The sequence below is a fragment of the Balaenoptera borealis genome (assembly GCF_965194805.1).
Source record: "Balaenoptera borealis genome assembly, chromosome: 7".
Classification (NCBI taxonomy): Eukaryota; Metazoa; Chordata; class Mammalia; order Artiodactyla; family Balaenopteridae; genus Balaenoptera; species Balaenoptera borealis.
The window spans coordinates 64,998,793-65,022,522 of NC_138864.1; the positions used below are offsets into that span (position 1 = coordinate 64,998,793).

The following is a 23,730-nucleotide window of genomic DNA, read 5'->3' on the forward strand; positions in this document are numbered from 1 at the left end:
CAATATTAAAAAAACAAACAACGCAATCCAAAAATGGGCAGAAGACCTAAATAGACATTTCTCCAAAGAGGACATACAGATGGCCAAGAAGCACATGAAAATGTGCTCAACATCACTAATTATTAGGGAAGTGCAAATCACAACTACAATGAGGTATCACTTCACACCAGTTAGAATAGGCATCATCAGAAAATCTGCAAACAATAAATGCTGGAGAGGGTGTGGAGAAAAGGGAACCCTCTGGCACTGTTGGTGGGAATGTAAATTGATACAGCCACTATGGAGAACAGTATGGAGGTTCCTCAAAAAAGTAAAAATAGAACTACCATACGACCCAGCAATCCCACTACTGGGCCTATACCCTGAGAAAACCATAATCCAAAAAGATAAATGCACCCCAGTGTTCCTTGCAGCACTGTTTATAATAGCTAGGTCATGGAAGCAACCAAAATGCCCATCGACAGACAAATGGATAAAGGAGATGTGGCACATATATACAATGGAATAATACTCGGCCGTAAGAAGGAACGAAATTGGGTCATTTGTAGAGACATGGATGAACCTAGAGACTGTCATACATAGTGAAGTAAGTCAGAAAGAGAAAAACAAATATCATATATTAACGCATATATGTGGAACCTAGAAAAATGGTACAGATGAACCGGTTTGCAGGGAGAAATTGAGACACAGATGTAGAGAACAAACGTATGGACACCAAGGGGGGAAAGCGGCGGCAGGTGGGGGTGGTGGTGTGATGAATTCGACGATTGGGATTGACATGTATACACTGATATGTATAAAATGGATAACTAATAAGAACCTGCTGTATAAAAAAATAGAACAAAATTCAAAAAAAATAAATAAAAGTGAATATAAGGGCATTTACTCATATGCAGAATCATCAAAATGACATAATTGACATTTTATAACTCACACATGCATATATATTTTATTCTTACCAGCATAGCAGAAATGCTTCATAAAACTAATTCAACTATTTTTATTTCACTTCTTGATATGCACACATTCTACCAACACTCTATCTTCAAGTTACTGATGAGTAAGGAAGGACTGAAGGAAAAGGAACATAGGTTGCTCTATCTTTCTAAGTCATTTTCAGCATTAGTGGTTGGCTAATACAGGCAAGTAACAGGAGTAAGAAAGGATGTGATAGGATTCCCTGGTCATTTGTGTTTCTTGGAATGTAACTGCCTTCTTTGTGAGTTCAATTCTTTCTGAGCAAGTTCTGGTTAAGTTGGAAAGTGTGGCCCTTCAAGGACTCTGCTTACCTAGTCATAAGTGTAACATGATAGTACTCACTCTGAGTCTCACTGAATTCTCAAGCTTCATGGGTCTGCCAGAATTCTATTATCATGGGGCATCACAACACTATGCAAATTAAATAGCAAGACTAGGAGGGCACACAGATTGTGCATATCCAATCTGCTCACATACAGGCTCTTTTGTTACATCAGACTTAACTTGAAAATCACGAGTTCAATGACAGAATTATTAAGAATTTCAAGATGGTAAAAAAAAAAAAAAAGTTGGTGGCAATTATTTACTGCATAGAGAAGTAAAGGAACATTATAGGATGCCACATATCTTGGTACTTCTGCTTATCACTGTGAGCTAAATATTCTCTAGCATAACTCTTAAATTTAAATTTTTGATTGAGGCCCAAAATATATTTACAACACAACTCTAAATAATTTTCAGAATATGAACTGTAAAATTTGATAGTCATAATTACATAAATTGGCTTTTCCAAGGATTTCCCACACTTTAACAGAGAGAAAAACCCAAAATTACTGAATATGAAGGTTATGCTATGAGTTTAGTGCACCGGTATTTGCTAATATCTTTCTACAAGCCCTCTTATAAGCAGAACTAAGGAAAAAACTATTAATCGCATTAACTCAACTTGATTGAAACACAGTGGTGTTTAGAATGGAGCAGATCCTTCCACAGTGGTATGGGGGAGATGTTCAACTCCTCCACTGACAGAAGGAGATTAAAGTAGGCATGGCACTGTTATAATATGTAACCTTTTTAAACTATGTGCCAGACATTGAGCTAGGGACCTCATTAAATCATTTTTCTTATTTAATATGCACAACAGTACCATAAATAAATATTACTATTATTTAGCTTCCATTTTTGCAGGTTAGGAAACTGAATCTCACAGAGGCTAAATAATTTGCTCAAGAACACGTAGTTGGTAAGTGGTAGAGCCAGTATTTGAACCAGGACAGTTTAACTTCTAGTTAACTAAAAAAAGTACATTTGGAAGAGATGAAATTAACAGTGTAGATAATTTCAAACTCAAAAACAATTAAGAAGAATGAAGTCAGAAGAAAGAACTAATCAAGAATGAAAATATGAAATAAAAAAAATCTGCAGAACTAAGAATGAATAAAACTTTGTTTAATCTTAAATAATGCCAGAGGTAAAATTATTATTTGATTTTTCTGGAGTTTCCAGAGTACTTTTATAAACATGAGTCATTCGCCTTTTAGTTGTTGAAATTAAACAAAGCAGGGTAATCTGGGGTTCAGGCAGATGAACAAAATGATAATAGGAGAAGGCATAAAAATGAAATATTAATTTCACTTAAGAAAACACATCTCACACCTTTATCGCAAAACACATGTACTTTCAGTTTTACCACGATCATATTGTACACATAGAGGACATGCATTTAAAAATGTGCCATGGAATTCCCTGGTGGTGCAGTGGTTAAGAATCCACCTGCCAATGCAGGGGACACGGGTTTGAGCCCTGGCCCCGGAAGATCCCACATGCCGTAGAGCAACTAAGCCCGTGCACAACTACTGAGCCAGCACTCTAGAGCCCGTGAACCACAACTACTGAAGCCCGTGCACCTAGAGCCTGTGCTCCACAACAGGAGAAGCCACCACAATAAGAAGCCCGTGCACCGCAATGAGAAGTAGCCCCCACTCGCTGCAACTAGAGAAACCCTGCGTGCAGCAACAAAGACCCAATGCAGCCATAAATAAATAAATAAATAAATAGATAGATAGATAGATAGATAGATAGATAGATAGATAGATAAATAAATAAAATAAAAATGTGCCATGATAGTTGATGTTAAACAGAGGCAGAAGTCATGGGGCTGATGTCAATCTTTACAGTTTACCCTTTTTTTCTGCCTAACCCCAAGTGAAATCCTTAACTAGAGTTATTAGGAGAGGAAGTCATTAATGCAGTAATAAAGAGTTGTTCGCCTAATGCCCTGTTCACTAAGCGGGCAATTTATACCATAAGTGCCTTAATTGAAGGATTTAGCACAAAATTTTCATTATTTCTTTATAACAAGTCATTGTATTTACTAGGCTTTGTTAGAATGGGTTTCATCTCAAAAATGAAGTTAAAGCTTGTATTACTTTTTAAATTTAATTTTTATTTTATATTGGAGTATAGCTGATTTACACAGTTGTGTTAGTTTCAGATGTACAGCAAATTGATTCAGTTATACATATACATGAATCCGTTCTTTTTCAGATTCTTTTCCCATATAGGTTATTACAGAATATTGAGTAGAGTTCCCTGTGCTATACAGTAGGTCTTTGTTAATTATCTACTTTATATATACTAGTGTATATACGTTAATCCCAAACTCCTAATTTATCCCTCCCCACCACCTTTTCCCTTTGGTAACCATAAGTTTGTTTTTGAAGTCTGTGACTCTGTTTCTGTTTTGTAAATAAGTTCATTTGTGTCATTTTTTTAGATTCCACATGGAAGTGATATGATATTTGTCTTTCTCTGTCTGGCTTGCTTCATTTAGTATGGTAATCTCTAGGTCCATCCATGTTGCTGCAAATGTCATTATTTCATTCTTTTTTGTGGCTGAGTAATATTCCATTGTATATATGTGCCACATCTACTTTATCCATTCCTCTGTCGAAGGACACTTAGGTTACTTCCATGTCTTGGCTATTGTAAACAGTGCTGCAGTGAACATTGGGGTGCATGTATCTTTTCAAATTATGGGTTTTCTCTGAATATATGCCCAGGAGTGGGATTGTTGGATCATATGGTAGTTCTGTTTTTAATTTTTAAGGAACCTCATATTGTTCTTTATAGTGGTTGTATCAGTTTACATTCCCACCAACAGTGTAGAAGGATTCCCTTTTCTCCACATCCTTTCCAGCATTTATTGTTTGTAGACTTTTTGATAATGTCCATTCTAACTGGTGTGAGGTGATACCTCATTGTAGGTTTGATTTGCATTTCTCTAATAATTAGCAATGTTGAGTCTCTTTTCATGTTCTTTTTGGCCATCTGTATGTCTTCTTTGGAGAAATGTCTATTTAGATCTTCTGCTCATTTTTGATTGGGTTGTTTGTTTTTTTGATATTGAGCTGCATGAGCTGTTTGTATATTTTGGAGATCAATCCTTTGTGAGTTACATCATTTGCAAATATTTTCTCCCATTCTGTGGATTGTCTTTTCATTTTGTTTATGGTTTCCTTTGCTGTGCAAAGCTTTTAAGTTTCAGTAGGTCCCATTATTTGTTTTATTTTCATTACTCTAGGAGGTGGATCCAAAAAGATCTTGTGGCAATTTATGTCAGAGAGTGTTCTACCTGTGTTTTCCTCTAAGAGTTTTATAGTATCCAGTCTTACATTTAAGTCTTTAATCCATTTTGAGTTTATTTTTTGTGTATGGTGTTAGAGAGTGTTCTAGTTTCATTCTTTTACATGTAGCAGTCCACTTTTCCCAGCACCACTTATTGAAGAGACTGTGTTTTCTCCATTGTATATTCTTGCCTTCTTTGTCATAGATTAATTGACCATAGGTGCATGGGTTTATTTCTGGGCTTTCTGTACTGTTCCATTGATCTATATCTTTGTCTTTGTGCCAGTACCATACTATTTTGATGACTGTAGCTTTGTAGTATAGTCTGAAGCCAGGGAGCCTGATTTCTCCAGTTCCGTTTTTCCTTCTTAGGATTGCTTTGGCTATTCGGGATCTTTTGTGTTTCCATACAAACTTAAACATTTTTTGTTCTAGTTCTGTGAAAAATGCCATTGGTAATTTGATAGGGATTGCATTGAATCTGTAGATTGCTTTGGGTAGTATAGTCATTTTGACAGTATTGATGCTTCCAATCCAAGAGCGTGGTATATCTTTCCATCTGTTTGTGTCATCTTCAATTTCTTTCATCAGCATCTTATAGTTTTCAGAGTACAGGTTTTTTGCCTCCTTAGGTAGGTTTATTCCTAAGTATTTTATTCTTTTTGATTTGAAGTAAGTGGGATTGTTTCCTTAATTTCTCTTTCTGATCTTTCATTGTTAGTGTATAGAAATGCTAGAGGTTTCTGTATATTAATTTTGTGTCCTGCTACTTCACCAAATTCATTGATGAGCTCTAGTAGTTTTCTGGTTAAAGCTTGTATTATTGACTACATTAGGGCCTGGAGTTGGAAAGTGGCTGCTGACAGGGAAGGAAGGCAAGTTTTTATCTCTGGGTCACCTGTTTCAATTTTGCCAGGATTGTGAAGAATGAAAACACAGACAGAGACTTGAGATAACAAAACAAAGAAAGGTGGCAAGGAAAAGAACAGAGTGGGGACATAAAAGATAAACTTATTGAGGATGGAAAGAGTTTGAAGAAGATGATGAGAAAGGAGGAAAATTCTGAAAAAAAATTATAGTATGAAGACCCTAAATTGTTTAAAGATATTTAAAAGTCAATAGGTAAAAAATATTTATATTTTATATAGAGATAAATAATATCTTTAATTTTTTAATGTATTCTCTTTATATATAAAGAAATAGAAAGTGAAGCTAAAGATAACATTCATATGATAAATTGGGTATAAATTGGTTGGTCAAAATAAAAACTGCACCAAAGTTACACAAGTAAGGAGGACTTTAGACTGTTACACTGGAGAGAAACTAAAATCAACTCTGCAGAAATGAAAGATGTTTTTTAAGCCCTGAGGTGAGCTAGTGGAAAAACACTGGAAGATGTAAGAGAAGAGATTGATCAATGGGATGTGTTGAGCACACTGAGTTACTCCTGAGTTTGCAAATGTTTTCTCTGTCATTAGGCCATCTGTGTTTGCTAATTGGTGCCCAATGATGAAAATAGGTACCTACCATACTGGGAGGTCAGGACATTATCTTCTTTGATGTTTCCATGACAGAGATGGTTCCCAACTCTTGAGAAAGACATTTCCTGGTTTGTAAAACTGGCAAGAGGCTAGGAGAAGATTTACACAAATTTCAAAGGGGCAGAAAGAAAATTTACAGTTGCATTTTTTCTAAAATAAATTTTCTATGTAAAGGGAGGTCAGGGACCTAGAGTCAGGAAGAAACCTGTCTAAAGTTTAGTCAAACTGTGGGTAATGGTAAGGGCATCTTGGTCAGGTTCTAGTAAACCATCAATTGGAAATATATTGGGCTGGCCAAAGAGTTCCTTTGGGTTTCCATAACATTGTACAGAAACCCGAATGAACTTTTTGGCCAACCCAACCCAATATAAACACCAGTGGCTTTTTCAGGAAAGCAACTTATGTTTTGGGATTTCCAATTCATTTTTTTCCCTCATCCAACAAATATTTTCTGCAAAACTCTTTAAGTTTTAACAATAACTGAACCAAGGACTCCAGATATAAAGATGTTGAATAAGACAATATATCTGGTCAGAAGGTTCTTATAGGCTAATGGAGATAAAGGTGAGTAAACAGACAAGTATAAAAAGTCTTAAAGAGTGTTATGTCTACAACACTGTGGGAACAGAGAGGATAGAGCACAGCCCCATCTGGGCGGTTTGAGAAAGAGAAGGTTCACAGAGGAAGGAAATCCAGTCCTAAAGGATGACTTAGCAAGATGATGGGGCAATGAGACATGGAGAACAGTGTACAGGAAATGACAGAGGAGTGAGAAAGCAGCATGTCAGTTAATGGAAAAGCAAATAGCTTTCAGTGGATAGAATTTAGGGAAAACATGAGGCAATGGTGGAAGATGAGAATGTCCTCTGCTCTAGTAAGAATTTGGGCTTCAGCTGATAGGTATCGGGGAGACTGTGATGCTCATATCTGCATTTTAAAAATACACCCTTGTGTTCAGGATGGGTGATTGGCTGCAGGGGAAATGGGGCACAGCAGAAGGCCAGAGGAAAGTGTGAAATGGTGTGCAAGAGAACATGGGGTGAGGCAATACTTAGTATGTTGAATAAATCAGACTCACTACCTGGATGTGATTGCAGAGGGAGTGCAGGGATTAAAAATGATTTGGAAACTTCCCATTTAAGTTGAAGAGATGTGTAGCTTCTCTTCAAGACGGGGAATGAAGAAAGAGTTATAAGATTCAATTCATGAGTCTTTTACTTCAGTAGAGAGTGATTCTGGACTTACATGTCTTACAGTTGTTTTAAAGCTCAGATAAGGTGGTTATATGAAAATGTTTTCTAGGAGATCTAGGCAAATATGAGCCTCCATTCTTTTCCCATCTCAATTGTTTATTGAATTTATATTGGTTATCAATATATAAGTAAGTATATGAATAATGACTTTCACTATCAAAAGTCAGTATGAATTTTTAAGACAATTTCTGAAGAATACAAAAGACATTGTCAACTTAATAATAATTCTTAGGGTTACTATAGAGTTTGTACAGGTCCGGCAAGAGGAATCTGATCCCAAGGTTACAATACTAGAGACCTTCTAAATAGTATGCTTTTTAAAAAAAAATCTTGACTCTGTATCTGGTTTCTCTCTACTTTGATTTCTCCTTTCTGCTTACCCTCCTCTCAATTTCATTACACTGATGAGTTTTGATTTTGCAATGGCTTCTGGAGGTGCACTGCACATAGTGCTACTGAGACTGTTAAAAATTAACCATAGTACAACTGAATCACCTTGCTGTATACCTGAAACTAACACAACATTGTTAATCAACTATACTCCAATATAAAATAAAAAATTTTTTAAAAGTCAACCATAGCAATCTCCACATTTCTATGATTTAAAAAAACCAGGATGATGCCAGGGGCATTTATGGAATAGGACTAAACATACATATACCTTACATTAAAATACAGTTCATTATATTTTTAATGTATCAGTGTTCTTAACTCAACTCCTAAACTATAAAAACCTTCATAAACCAAGGTTTATCTTTTATATTACATTTAAGCTTCACCACAATGAATGCAATAAACTTTCAGTATATACTTTTACCAAGAAAAGAAAATGTCTATCCTCTGACCCCAATTCTCATTTTGTTTTACTTCTCTGGAAATCTTCACGGATTTTTAGTGTAATTACTTCAAGCTGATGTTTAATTCTCTTATCCTATAGTAGGAAACGCAATAGAATGAGAGGAGATATTTTAGAAGAGTTCATGAGAGTTTGGTGGTATCCATGAAAATAGATTAAAAAAGGGGAAATTTGGGAGTTACTTGAAAGTGCCAAAATACATGTTTAAGTTGATTAAAATGATAAATTATTAAAAAATTCTTAAGATTATATTTATGGAGAAAAATGTTAAATGAGTGTCACCAACTTAAATATTTAAATACGTTTTTGAGTTCATAAAAATAAATAAACCCAAGCATTTTCATTTTATTTCTCAACCTCTTGCTAAAGTGTTTCACCACCAAGTTTGAATAAGATAGGCTTCAGTTAAGGCTTCAAAGTAAGATGTAAATTGTAATATGTGGACAATGATTCATTCATTTACTTCTGTGTTATATATTTCATGTAAAATATGCATTTTTTAAAGATTTGGTTAAAATGCCTAGAGCTTAAAAAAAAAAAAAAAATGCCTAGAGCTTGATGTGGGGTGAGGAGTGAGCATGTTACATAAAGGCAAAGCAGTCCTTCGAATCTTTTCATGTTGGAAATGCATGCCAAAAAATATAGTATATTTAATACACAAAGTCAAGCATGAGAAGGATTCTAAGTGTTGGCATCACATTCAGAATAGCAAGAAATTAACCTCAGAAAGGTTAAAGAAAAAAAAAAAAAACAGGTTGCATTGGTCCGTGCCTTCATGAGTTGTAGAACTACATCATTCACCATCATGATAATCGGATGTGTCTGCCCAGACTTACGGTGATGCACATTCAGATAATCAGAGTCTCATATGGTTCTATAATGGAAGCCTATGGTGGTTGAAAATGTCCTAGTAATAGGGTGGCTGATATGGAAAAATGGAAATTTCCAAAGTGCTAAGCAGCAAAATTTCCATTTCTTTCTATGGAAAGATTATAAATTAACCTGATATTTGGATATGTTTATGTTTGATTTACTGCTATATATTCTGATACAGTGTCATGCAAAACAGTTCTTATCTACTTAATGTTTATCAACCAAAAACCTTTTAATGTGAGGAAGAGGGATGAAATTATTTTCTGCAGCTCTTACAAGTAAAGAGCTTATTTCCAGGGTCACTTTTTATATAAAAAAATAAGATAGAAGTAACAGCCTCAGAAAGTGACTGGAGATGACAAGTTATGGAGTTACCTGTGCTAGCTGTAGCCCCAACATTTTTTTTTACCCTAATGTTTCCCAGATGACTTATGCCAGGAATGCTGGAGATTTAGCTTAAAAAGAGCAAGGCTTCTAAGGGTTCCATTTAATGGTCAATTAGCTGAGTTTATTAACGTGTCCACTGAAAGATCCCCTGTTGTCACAGATCCATTGCTGCTTGTTCAATAGCCACAAGCCAAAATATGTAACCCTGGACGTATCAACAGTGCACACTCTTTATATTTGAGGCTGTATGTTGCTGCCACCACACATCTCTGTGCCTTGAGAAACAACTTAAAGTGCTGGTTCCTTGACTTCTTTGCAGACAAAGCCTCATCCATTCTTATCTCCTTTGGCATCTCAAGTTCTCCCTACCACCATAACAGTTAAAAAGGTAGACTGGGGAGTTGGTTAGAACTCAGTTCAACTCTCTGCTTCTTTAGTCAAACTTCTGCTAATTTGAGACAGTAAAATTAAACTTATTGAGCTTGAATTTCCTTTAAAGTAAAAAATACATATTAATATCCATGTCAGAAATATGCTGTGAAAGATACAAACTTTCAGTTATAAAATAAGTCATGGAGATGTAATGCATAGCATGGTGACTATAGTTAATAATACTATATTGCATATTTAAAAGTTGATAAGAGAATACATCTTAAAAATCTTCATCACAAGGAAAAAATGGTAACTATGTACAGGGACAAATGTTAATTAGACTTATTGTGGTGATCATACACAAATATTGAATCATTATGTTGTACACCTAAAACTAATGTTATATGTCAATTACACCTCAAAAAAAAAGAAGGCTGTTGTCACAATTAGCTGAGATGATGTATATAATATTCATAGCATGGTGCCTGACCAAAGATGGGCAATCAGTAACTTCATTGAATGAATGTTTTCACCCAGGTATAAAGAGAAGTATAAAGGGAAGTCCCACAGAGAAGTGAATGATGTTAGGTAGGAAATCCAGATGAATTCGTTTTATATAGCTGCCCTTTCAAGAGGCAATTCAGTTCTAATCAAACCGCAAGAGAATAAAGGCAAACACATGTTAGAGCAATGCTTTTCAAATTTTACCTGTATACAAATCAACCAGGGATCTTTTTAAAATGCAAGTTATGATTTATGGGTGGGATCTGAGAGGCTGCATTTCTAGCAAACTCCAGATGAGGCATATGCTGCCTGTCCACTGAACACACTTTAGCGAAGTCCCAGACCACTTGACTGCATGGTATTTTAAGAAATATTGTACTTAAATCCATATTTGTCTAGTCCAACATTCTGTTTCCTAGGACAACAGCTTAAAGTTAATTCATTTATTCACATAGTAGATTATCTAGTGTCTACTAGGTGCCAGGCACTGTTTTAGGTTCTAAGTATAAAATAATGAACAAGACAGATAAGAATCATGCCCTTATTGAGTTTGTACTCTAGTAGTAGGATCAGATAATAAACATGTAAACAGTTAATTAAAATAGTTTCTAGTGGTGATTAAAACTATCACAAAAATAAACTGAAGTTACTGTGAGATTGTGTATGGTCAGTCAAGGCTCCCCTAGCAAGGAGACAATTGAACTGAAACCTGAATGTTGAGAAGCAGTCTGCTGTGTGAAGATGTGAAAGTTTCATGAAAAGGGAAGAGAGAATGCAAAGGCAACAGTGAGATTGGTCTGTAGGAGGAAAGGAAAAAAAGTCACTGTGGCTAGGGCATAATGCCATTATTTGGATGCAAGACCGTGATGGGCAATCAGGAGCGATTAGAGGGGCAAACAGGGGCAAGGTCACACCTGACAAAGTTGTGGGGCCGTGGTGGGGGGATGTGTGTAGAGGGGGGACTGCCAGGGAGGAAAGTGAAGTAAATGCTGAAATCTTGGAGGTTGGATCCAAAGTGGGTCTTAACAGCTCCACAGAGGGTTAAGGTGGACTCTAGAAGGAATTGGCTTACAGGAAAATACATCTGGCGAAGCAGAAAAAGGTGAGTGAAAAAGATCTAACATAAGGTGTGGGACACAGGCTGGGGGACAAAAAAAAAAAAGACTAACTCAAAAAGCAAGAAACGTTAAAATTGTACATCCCTTAGGTTTACACTACAAGAAACATAAATGTATTATTTATGTCACGCAAATTAATGTAATAGCACACAGGTAGCACACTCTCCTCTAATGTTGCAGGATGAATTAAATTTTTCTGAATGGAAATGATTAAGTATTATAGAAAACACAAAACTATAATTCCTGGTTGACTATAAGCTGTAGCCCCAAACTTGCCTTACTTTTCACAGAATATTGGAAATGAAAGTGAATGAGAGTAGATAGAACAATAAAAGATAGCAACAAAGGAAATAGGACATATGCAGGCCCCTCTTTGCACTAAGAAAAAAGTCTAGTACACACAAGAGTCATTATGTAAATTGTAGAATATTCCATGTTTTGGATTATAATGATTTTTGTACTGTATCTACCAAACAATCTATCATGTCATTTATTGGGATATAAGCCAAACTCTAAAGCCAGTGAAAGCAGAATTAAAGGAGATCTTCTCACAGATCAGAGTAACTAAAGAAGAATGAATAATATAATGATGACCCAACAGTCATTTTAGTGAGTCTTACTTACTAGTGAGCAAGCCTAACAATTTAAAGCCTTGCAAACTAGTGGCTATTAACACGTAAGTGCATTCCAATTGACTTCTGATTTTGCCTAATGATTTAAGGCCCTACAAGCTAGTAGCTATTAATGTTAGAGCATTTCCAGTTGACTTCTGATTTTCTGTCTTTGTTTTTCAAATACATGAATAAAGGACTGTCCATTCAAATGATGCTCCTAACCCTCCATCAGTGACCAACAGCTTTGAGTTGTTGGCTTATAGCAACGAGGAAGGGCATGATTAGTCACCCTTTCTCATCTGAATGCCTAATGCCGCAAGGCACACGTTTCTGATACACCCATCCAGAATTATGGATATATTCTGTGGCAAAACAGCAGATTAATTTTGCCTGTTTGTATATTGTTTTACTCTGTTCCACTGACCTCATTAGCACCTACACTTAGCAGCTAAGCCACAGAGTTCAGACGTTTTCATACTGTATTTTGGTCATTTATTTGTAATTCTTCTAGTTTTCTTTGCCATTTATTAACAGCAACAATATTTTCTTCTTCACTGACCTTTTGTATATATCCTTTCATTTACTCAAATGCTAGATGAGTGCCGGTCTCTAGAGCTTTGTGAGTAACAGAAAGAGTGGAGTGAGATGAAGCTAGAAAAGAAAACAAGAGCCACATCATTTGAGGTCTCATAAACTTTTGAGAAATCTGGCCTTCATCTTAAGAGCAGTAGGAAACTACTGGAGAGTTTTAAGCACTGGAGTGACACAATCTTACTTCTGCCATTAGCTTACCTTGCTGTTTTTTCCCCCTTTCCCAATGGGATCACTGTAGCCAGTGGTTTTATATTACTATCCTATTATTTATGTTTCCTGGCTATTTCCAACTAACAGACTAATTTTTTAGTGAAAGAAAAAGGTTGCCAATTGTACAAAAATAAATTCTCTGGGAGACACAAAAGAGTTTGCAAATAGAGAATATGAGTTGGTTCAGGAAAACAAATGGTACATGCTATGGATAGATTCATTATTTGTGAATGATGGCTTATCTCCAATAATGAAATAAAGGGGGGTAGACATATTTCATTGATGCTCTTTATTGCAAAGATTAATAATATAAGTATAAAAATCACTTCCTGGGCAGGTATCACAGCATAAAATACTTGTAGCAATGTGTTTGATCTACACACCCAAACACTGATAATAAAGAAGCCTCATTTAAGGATCAATCGAGCGATCTATCTATCTTATCTATGTATCTGTTCCTTCCTGGTGTTCTTTTAGCATCTGGCTATAGTATGCAGTGACTCTCTTGGTTTTGCTTTTAACTAAGAACAAGAGGGAAGTAACCTAGTTTATCTTGGTGCCTGGTTTCAGTTGCTCATTTTACATTATTTTAAAATGATAGACTGTTGGTGATGATGTCTTTGCCAGGAGAAGAAGTTGACAGACAGCTGTGCAGAGACGCCATCTTCCCCATCCCTGTTGCCTGCGATGCCCCGTGCCCCAAGGACTGTGTGCTCAGCATGTGGTCTGCGTGGTCTTCCTGCTCCCACACCTGCTCAGGGAAAACCACAGAAGGGAAACAGATACGAGCGCGGTCCATCCTGGCCTATGCAGGAGAGGAAGGTAAGGTCACCAGCTTCAGAAGGGACTTAGGTTTCTTCCAGAAGTTGGGGTGCATTTTCTTTGTGTAGCCTGGATACGATGATGTTTTACAAAAATCAACTTCCAGAAATCCAGCAATCCAAGAAGATTTAATATCTCTTGACATATTGGGCAGCTTTCTCCTGTTCCCCAAAATTAACCTGGAAGATAGATCTTTAATCAAAAAGACTTTGAAAAGTGAACTCACTTTGCCTTTTCTCCCTCCTAATAATTCAAGTTCTTTCTACTTCAAAGTGTTAAACCTGTGAAAAAATTTGAAAATGACTCTCCACATTACAAATGTCAGGTTTCATTGTTTTTTCTCTATTTCAGTAGTCAATTTTCCCCATGAAATTGTATTCTACCTTCTCATAAATAGTAAGCTTTATTTTAAATAATCACCAGCATGACTGTTGCTTGACTAAAAGTTACATGGATTTTCTAGCATTCAGGTTCCTGAGCATAGGCTCTGAGATCCAGAATGTAGATTGTGTTCATTTTTAAAATACGTTGCTCCTAAATCACTTCACCCTATTGGGTGAATAAAGCACAGGTTTTTCATATATTCGTAGCTCAGTTGTTCAAGCTTTATTGTCGAGAAATACAAGGCTCTTGGTAATTGTCTCTCAAGCTTGTATCCAGATGCTAATTTGGCCTCTGTGTGATATAATGTCATATTTAATCTTGTCATTCTGGAAAATAACACAGGAGTAAGGAAAACGTAGAAATAAGTCAAGTTCTGTCACATTAAGGCATGTTCTGTCTCAAGAATATAGGCGTATGTTATTTAAATGTTATCAGGCTGAATGACACTTCTCCATTCACATTTAACACTAGTAAATAATGATTTCTATTTGTAGTAAGCACATGTTTCTTTATGTAAACCTCCAAGTAATCAATTTTGGAGGAGTTTTCATATTGCCTATTTCATTTTTCTGTTTATGAAGCATTTTAGTGATAGAAATCTGCTAGTATTCTTACTTAATCATACTTGCTATCTGTGTATGTGATTCTATGCAAAAATATAACTACCTTGGACTTAAGACGTAGGAGAAAATTTAACATATTTAAAATAGTCAACCTATGAGAAAATTTAGAATTTTCTTTAAAGTGTCCAAAAACCTTTTTCTTGTCACCTGAATATAATTTTTATTATTTGCTACCAAAAGAAAAATGTATCTATGGAACCTAATAGAAAAATAGAACCTCTTAGAGACAAAATTATATTCCTTATGTTGTCAAACAATAACTCTAACCTTGTATAGATTATATTCAGACTTCACACTCTATCAGCTCAGATTATGTCTTGGGCTTCATTAAAATTAGATCTGTGGTCACCCTGCTTCCTATAAATCCATTATGCTCTGCAGACACTTGCTGTGTGACTAGTAATAAGTGACTTTTCGCCCTATGAGTCACATGGCTGAGATTTTGCCATGCTTGCAGAACTCACCAGATCATTATTTCTATAGACATGATGCTTCACACTGAAAGGTCATGGAATGCTTTAAAGGCAAAAATTTATGATTGTTGTTTGGTATGTATCATCCACTTAGTTTGAAAGTGTGGGACTTCGATAATTTTTAATGAAGGCTAATAGCTGCATCATAAGCAACCCATGCTGGAAAATTACAGATGTGTATATAGTTAATCATAAAGGCATGAATTCGAAACATAATTTTAAATGGAAACTGTAGACGAAACTCTGGCAATGAGGAATCTGCTGCTATTTGTCTCTGTTAATAACAGCTACAAAAACTGGTATAATTATGTGAAATATTTAGTGAAGAATTTATCTTTCAAAAACGATATAATACCTATTATTTGCTGGACACTGAAACACATTTTCTTTTCTTCAAAATAAGCCTTTTCTAATTCTGAGCTATTTTTTAAATGATTTAGGAACTGCATTTGCAGGAAGTTTTAAAATATGTTTCCCTGCCAATTAGCTAACCCTTTATAATTCTACACAAAAGCAGGTATTTCTGTTATTCCTCAAGAATTAGTATTTTGTATGTGTCATAAATGTTCTTAATTATCTGTGGATCAGAAAATTACTGTGATAACCTTAAGGGAAAAGATCACATTAATAAACTTATATATTGAGTAAACATAAGACATGAAATTATACAACTTTCTGGTGAAATAACTTACAGGACAAATGTATTTATCTGCATTTACAAAATAAATGCTGCAACCTATACATTTGTACTTTTGTTTATCTCAGTAGTATAACCTCTTTGTATTAATAAGGAAACATTAAGTTGTACTGCAGTAACAGCCCATAAGTTCAGTACCTTAAAAAAACAATTATTTTTCCCTCTTGGGAATTTTGCTGCAGTGACTCTCCAAGGCAGTCTGTCCTACATGAAATGTCTCAGCATTGCACCTGCATATGAAGGCCTACCTCACAATCCTCATGCCGGAGGAAGAAGATAGCTGGGGAATCTATCTGCTGATTTAAAAGCATCAGCAATTAAATTCTTTCATCCAGAAGTGATTTGTGTCATTTCCACTGACATTTCATTATCAAAGCAAATCATATAATCATGACTTGAAGTTGAACCTAATTTTAAGCGGGGCAGGGGAAATATAGTCCTACTGTGTGCTAGAAAGAGAGGAGTGCTGGCTACTGGTCTTACCCCTGGCTTACCGGTCTTTTTTTTATATGTCTGTATGCATGTGTGTGTCTACCTCTATGTCTATATGTATATCTATTTCCATATGTGTGTGTGTGTGTGTGTGTGTGTGTGTGTGTGTGTGTGTGTGTGAGATAGAGGATTATTCCATATGGCCCCAGTGCAGTAGATAAGCTCTCCATTGTTAAAATGTTATGACTTATTATTTCTTTGTTCCTATTAAAAGAATGATAGAATAATAGAATAGCACTTCCTTTTCCTCATGTTATACTTTCTTTTTGCTTTCCTTCCCTTCCTTTCTAGGCTCTGTATCTCTCTTCCTGAACAATTTTATCTGCAAAATCATTAAGTGGAACCAAGCAGTTGAGCATCTGTGCCAGCAGGTGGGGGGTCTGCAGTGGTCCAGAGTGGGTTGTCAGAGCCCAGGCTGAGTGAGATGAGCATCCCCAGTAGGAAAAGGATGGCCTGGCATGGAGTGTCAGAGACACTGAGAAGTCTAAAGGGGTCGGGAGGTGGGGGGGGCATGGATTATATAAGAGGGTAAAAGCAGCGACCAAACACAGGATGCCAGGGCACGAGCAGGGTGAAGAGAGAATCCCAGCATTGAAGCAGCCAGCCCAGTGTGGGGTGTTGGAGCCAAGCAGGGATGAGGAGGGTTTCAGTAATGTGGGGTGGCCGAATGCAGGGTGTCAGAGTATGGGCAGAGTGATGAAGGTATCCTATGGGTACAGCAATGAAGATGGCAGTGAGAGATTGGAATAGTCTCGGGGCGGGGGGGAGTGACCAAATAGGTACATGTATTAAACATAATAGGAGTTGGGTTTCTTATTGCTAGAGAAGGGAGTTATAAGTATGTTAAAAAAGAAAACTAGAATAAACCCTATTGTATTATATTGGAACTTGTAGGTATCAGTGTGAATTCATGGTGTCCAATTTACAAATCTAGACATAGAAATAAAATACAACATAAGTATGATATATATTCATGTTATGGATGTATACATATATTAGCTCTGTCCACTGAAATGACATGAGAGCAGCAGGACCATAATAGCAATAAGTGCATTCGGCACTCAAATCTTGGTGTCTAATGCCATTCTCCAATGAAAGGAACCAGGGCTTTTTGGAGAAATAGCTGATTCTAAGGCTGAGATAGGAAAAGTACAAGATGTGCCTGGAGAATCTTGTGCCAGAAAGGAAGGAAGAGGAGAATATGTCAAAAGGTCACAGAAGCTAGCTTGAAGGGTCTCCCACTGGCCACATACAGGAATAATGTGAATGCCAAAATAACGATAACAGCTGGTTATAACTCTTTAAATAAGAGAGGAAACCATGGATCCATACTTGATACAAATAAATGTATTAATTGAAAGTCTGATGAAGAGCATTATATTTACAATCTTAAGTATCCTCCTAATGAAGAAGTTTGACAGACACCACCTTAATCCAGTGATCAAAGCTTACATCATCAGTAATGGGGCACATGCAAAGCGTGTGTTCCTGGTGTGGTGCAATGAGAACATGACATCACATCTGTAACATCCCTGTCACAGATACATATTGTAGAATCTAATCATGAGGAAAGATCTGGCAAACCCTAGCTGAAAGACATTGTACAAAATAACTGGCCCTTAAACTTCAGAAGTGTCTAAATTATGAAAATTAAGGAAAGACTGAGGAAGATTGAAGGAGACTAACAAGTCATAACATCTAAATGCAACACTTGATTCTGAACTAGGTCCTTTTGCTATAAAGAATATTTTGGGATAGTTGGCAAACTTGAATGGGTCTGAGGATTAGATGGAAATAATGTATCAGTGTTAATTTCCTAATCTTAAATATTGAATGTGCTTATGTGTAGGAAAATGCCCTTGAATGCAGGAAATACACATTGAAGTTTTTAGGGTAATAGGGTATCATTTCAATACGTTCTTCCAAGTGATCCAAGGGAAGAAACTATTGATAATACTTTTAATTTTCCTATAATTATTGAGGTTGGTTCAAAGTTAAACAAAAAATAATAGAATGAAAACAATTTGAATACAATTGCTTTTCATAGCATCTTGAGTAACATTATGTAACCTATTATTTTGTGTATCGGCAGCACACAAAAATGTCATAAAATGCCTCTTACTGAAATATTGTCATTTGGAAACCAAATCACAAATGATAGCAACTGGAGATAGATAATATACTGGAGAAAGTAAAAATATTTCTTTTCAACTTAAAAAATAAAATTTGTGTGTGTGTTTGTGTCTTACTTCCAAAGCCTTGACTTTTAGTTAAATAAGATTAGTAATTTGCTTTTTGATTTGTTTGATACTTTGAGGTAAAAATCTTCCTTGTATTTTGTAAAACTACAGGATGGATTCCAAGAGCTACTTCACAGTTATTTCAGGAGTTCTAAAAGGATGCCGTCTTTTAACATTTAAGTCTGGCATATTTTTAATATAAATAGTAGTAAGTTGAATTTTAATGAAAAATTTAAAACTGATGTTAGGTTTATGGCCTTCTCCATTTTTTTTAACGTGTGTTACAGATTCTTAACAAACTTGGTTTAAAAAGGAAAAATGATTTTCAAAATGTTTTCCACTGAGTATAGCAGTAACTTGTTAGTTCTCATTATAGATTCAATTATCCTTACAAAGCGAGAAATGAGAGAATATTTATTTTTGTAAAGTTCAAAATGACCTGATATTATAACTTCAGCAAAATGTTAGTGTGTCTTTACACCTGCTTTACACATTCAGAGAATGGAGACAATTGAATAAAATTAGGCCAAATTTTTTCTCAAATAATTAGTATCTTCAAAAATTATATTTTGCAGTATAAAACATTGGGGAGAGGAATATTTCTATTTTAGCTTGCTTAGTTTTTATAGTTAAATGATTTTAATTCTAAGAATCAGGGAGTATTTATATTTCCTAGAGGAATTTGAAGAACCCAGGATCTATTTTATGTGTATATACACACATAACTGTGACTTCTAAGCAAATACTGCCACTTCCTCATCTTCCTACTACTGACTTTGAAAAAGGAGTTCTGCTTCAGTCTGTTCCTACAGGACCACCAGACAGGATTTATGCAGACTCCACACTGGGACGTCTTCTACCTTTTACTACAAGGGGAAAAAAGTAGAAGGGGTAGCAGCTGCAGCAGAGTCTCTTGAGGTTCTCTATGGCTAACGCACTTCCAATTAAATTCCCTGAAATCATGCCATTGCCAATGTTCTTTTCATCCACAGTGGTCTGCTATCAAAGTGATTAGGGCTGCAGTAGCAGGCAAAGTTACAAGTATCTTAAAACTGTGATTCATAGTACACTGTAACTGCCTCTTCTTAGCCTGAGCCCAGTCTACTTCCTTATTGCCAGTAACTTCCCTGTGTGGACTCTGTACTCCAATTGACTGCATCAATGTTACTAATTCCCAGGGTCATGCCTGCCTGAGTACCTTTGCTTTTATTTATTTTTTCTTCTGCTTAAATAAAATCCTCCCTTCCTTCTCTCCCTTCCCAGAACTCTGCTTATTAAACTACTACTCCTTCAAACCTCATACCAATGCCTTATCTCAATAACCTGAGTCATTTTTAGTACCCCCCCAAACTAACGTAATCTTACACTTTTGAATCCCAATTATACTAAATACCTCTTTTAACATAATTATTATATTCTACCTAGAATTATACTCATTTTTTTGCTCAACTTATCCCCCTATTACTTTTCTCCATTGCATTATAAGATCCTTGAGAGTAGCAAGAATTATTTCTAACCCCTCTAGATATCCCTTGAAGCACAGGTAACCATTGCATATTGCAGTCAGTACATAGGTTTCTAATTAATGTTTTGAAAAGGTTCTTTTTTTTTTCAATTGGCCATCTAAATTGTAAGGACTTCAATGCCAGACCCAGTAACACCATAGTTCTGTTAAATGTTTCCTAATCAAGCTTTTTATGGGCTTGATGTGGGGAGGAAAAGTCACTTTTTCATTCCTAAGAGAGAAGTTTCACATAATAGTTGGTATTTTCATATGAACATGAAAGTTTATTTATATAGCAGGATTTCATCAAAGTATGATAAAGTCTTTCCTTTTGGTGGAATGATAGAAAATCTAAATAGTCACATTAGTATGAAGCACATGTTTTTATGTATAAGAGGATGTTTTAAAAAATACGCTTATCACTAATTTTGTCACAGATGACATTTTATAATCTCCCCAGTACTACAGAAAAGGGAATATTCCCAGATGTCTGGAATTAGATCTTCCGATAAATAATAAGTAAATTCAGTATTATATCTATCAATTTTTCAACCATAAAATTATTCCCCAAATAACATGACCATGCTGCAGTGACTGATTACTCCAAGCCATGCTTTCCAAATTGCCACATTGTTATTATAATTAAGACCACATTGGGGCTTATCTGTGCAAGTATCTTGACATCAGCCCAAAACTGCTGATGTGGCTTTAATGTGGATTGGGGCAAGAAAATAAATAGTCTTTATGTCTGTAAACTTAACAGTTATCTTGTAGCTCCTGGACACGTTATGCTGATGTTGTAGAAGTTCTTATTTTTTTCAAAGCCAAGCAGTGAATTCCAATGTCAAAAGCATTTCAGAGTTTTAAAATCACAATTTAAATAGCATACGTATACTCAAAGTGAAAATGGGGTAAGTAAAGACACACATTATTTTGTTGAAGAAGGATAATTTCACCATTAATATGAAGGTATGGTTAAAATGGTTATGTAAAATGTCTACAATTAGCATGTGTTTTCCTGAAAAATAAGGCTGGACAAATCTCGAGCCTCAGGGAAATGAGTAATAGAGTGTTCATTTATTTCTCCCCAGTCCAATTAGCAGGTTTAGGAGTCGTTCCTATTCAAATCCTAAACTTATTGCTTCCAGTGATGGAAGATAGAATATGAACTGTGACAGATGTTTTCACCTTCATGAAGCAGGGGACAGCAATGAAATGCTGTTTAATGCAGGTTATTCGGATCCCATGTTCAACACTGCATAAGTGATTATAAATCGCAGTTAAATTCTCACGTAAACTGCCTACTGATTTATATGCTGAGTAGCGGGATGTCCTTACTCACAAATGAAATGATACCTGAAGATCAGCTCAGGGTGTGGTTTTGTTTATGACTTTTACCCAAATCTCAAGCTTTAGAGGCCATCTTCCATATTAGGGTCACTAGCTATTGAATCACTTTTTCTTATTTTTTTTTTTAACTTTTTTAGACTTGCTTTCCTAATATCTAAAACCCACCTCTTATTATGTTCAATATTTCCTCCATTTACTATTACAAATATGTGTGATGAACACCCAAGGTTTCTGCCATTCCACATGAACAACCAGTTATTTTCTGTTCTTAAGATGAAACCCAAAGACTACATAAGTTTGACTAGATCAAATTGTTAATAAAGTAAGCAATAAATTCCTCCAATACTCTGCTTTTAACAATATAAAGCTTTTTATTTTCATAGTTGACATTATAAATAAAATAGTGGTAAGAAACTTCCTAAATTCCTGTTACTGTGGCCGCATCATTTAATCTGTATGGGCTCATCCACTTTATAATTTTTAACTTGTACAGCAGCTGTGGATATTAAATGAGGTCCCATCTACAAAGTACTTATAATGGGGCTAGCACATAAAAAAGTTCCATATTGACAACTCCACAGCATATTCTGTTGATTAAAGGACACATCTGTTTGACCCTTCATCATCTCTGTAATTACTACATCTTACAATGGATGCATTTTTAAAAATTTTTATTGGAGTATAGTTGATTTACAGTGTTGGGTTTCAGGTGCACAGCAAAGTGAATCAGTTACACATATACATATATCCATTCTTATTTTTTTATATATTCTTTTCCCATATACGCCATTAAAGAGTATTGAGTAGAGTTCCCTGTGCTATACAACAGATTCTTATTACGTATTTTATATATAGTAGTGTGTATATGTCAATCCCAATCTCCCAATTTATCCCTCCCCCCCTTACCCCCTGCTAACCATAAGTTTATTTTCTACATCCGTAACTCTATTTCTGTTTTGTAAATAAGTTCATTTGTATGCTTTTTTTTAGATTCCACTTGTAAGCAATATCATATGATATTTGTCTTTCTATGTCTGACTTACTTCACACGTATGATAATCTTTAGGTCCATCCATGTTGCCGCAAATGGCATTATTTTGTTCTTTTTTATGGCTGAGTAATATTCCATTGTATGTATGTACCACATCTTCTTTATCCACAATGGATGCATTTTAAAATCACTGTGGCCAAGCAGCAGTTATAACACAGTTTTCATTGCTAGTACATGTGAATTTCATTGTTATTCCTGGGAGCAATAGCAACCTCATGATACTTCTGCCAAAAACAGAGAAACAAAAACAGCTAAGGGCCATTTGAGGAAGGAAAATAAACCGTTCCTCAGTTGCTTGCTTAAACCTCTCATTCATAGACATCTTCTGGTATGATTAAAAATGCAGCAGCATCAGAACTTAGAAATAGGTACCGGTATCCTGGAAGAAAACGCTGGAGACAACAGGGGAACACTCTTGAAGAAATCCTGCATCATGAACACGTTCGATGCCACACAGATGATAGTGTAGGAGAACACAAACTTTGATGAGTGTGAGTCTAAAAGCTACTTGAAAGATTTGGATTCTGAATGTAAAGAAGTTTTAGGAATACCTTCCCTTTTAAAGTATGTAAAAGGGTTATATTTTTAAAAATTATGTCAGTAAGTCATACAAAGCTATTTCAATAAGCATACAGTAAAAATTAGAGTTGATAAAAAGTATTGTAGTTTAATTTGCAGCCATTTCTCTTTCTTTGGGACACATAAAATGATGGTCTATCCCACAGTCAATCACATCTTAGATTTGAAGAAATACGATACTATCATTACTACATGGCTTCTCCAATAATGCTATGGAAGGTCAGAAAGCATCAGTTGATTTTAAAACCCCTGTTTCTAATCACCCTAAATCCTAATTCATTGAAGTAAGCAGCACTTTGAAGCCTGTAATTAAGGCTTTCATTTTGAGGGATAACATTTGAAAACACACTGGGTTTTCTCCATCCACAGAGTCTCAATGCCCATGTTTCCCCTGGTTAGCAATTACATAGACTTTATTTGGTCCTCATTTTCATCTTCTCTAGTGAATAATGGCCTCTCTCTTTGAGGTCCTCCTGAGTGCCCCAAACCAAATATCATATATAACACATAGTTTAAATTTTAAGCCAGACCATGGCAAATGAGATAAGATTACTATGCAATTTGCCTTCCTAGCAGCGCGCTGGTCAC

The 23,730-nt window shown here is 35.6% G+C and overlaps 1 protein-coding gene across 1 annotated transcript in view; it reads left to right on the forward strand.

The window, feature by feature from the left end:
• THSD7A (thrombospondin type 1 domain containing 7A) overlaps positions 1 to 23,730 on the forward strand; it is a 460,930-nt gene that overhangs the window by 342,481 nt on the left and 94,719 nt on the right. The window contains exon 7 of the mRNA XM_082398710.1: positions 13,555 to 13,749. Coding sequence (XP_082254836.1) covers positions 13,555 to 13,749 — 195 coding nt within the window. The remainder of the gene's footprint in view (positions 1 to 13,554; positions 13,750 to 23,730) is intronic.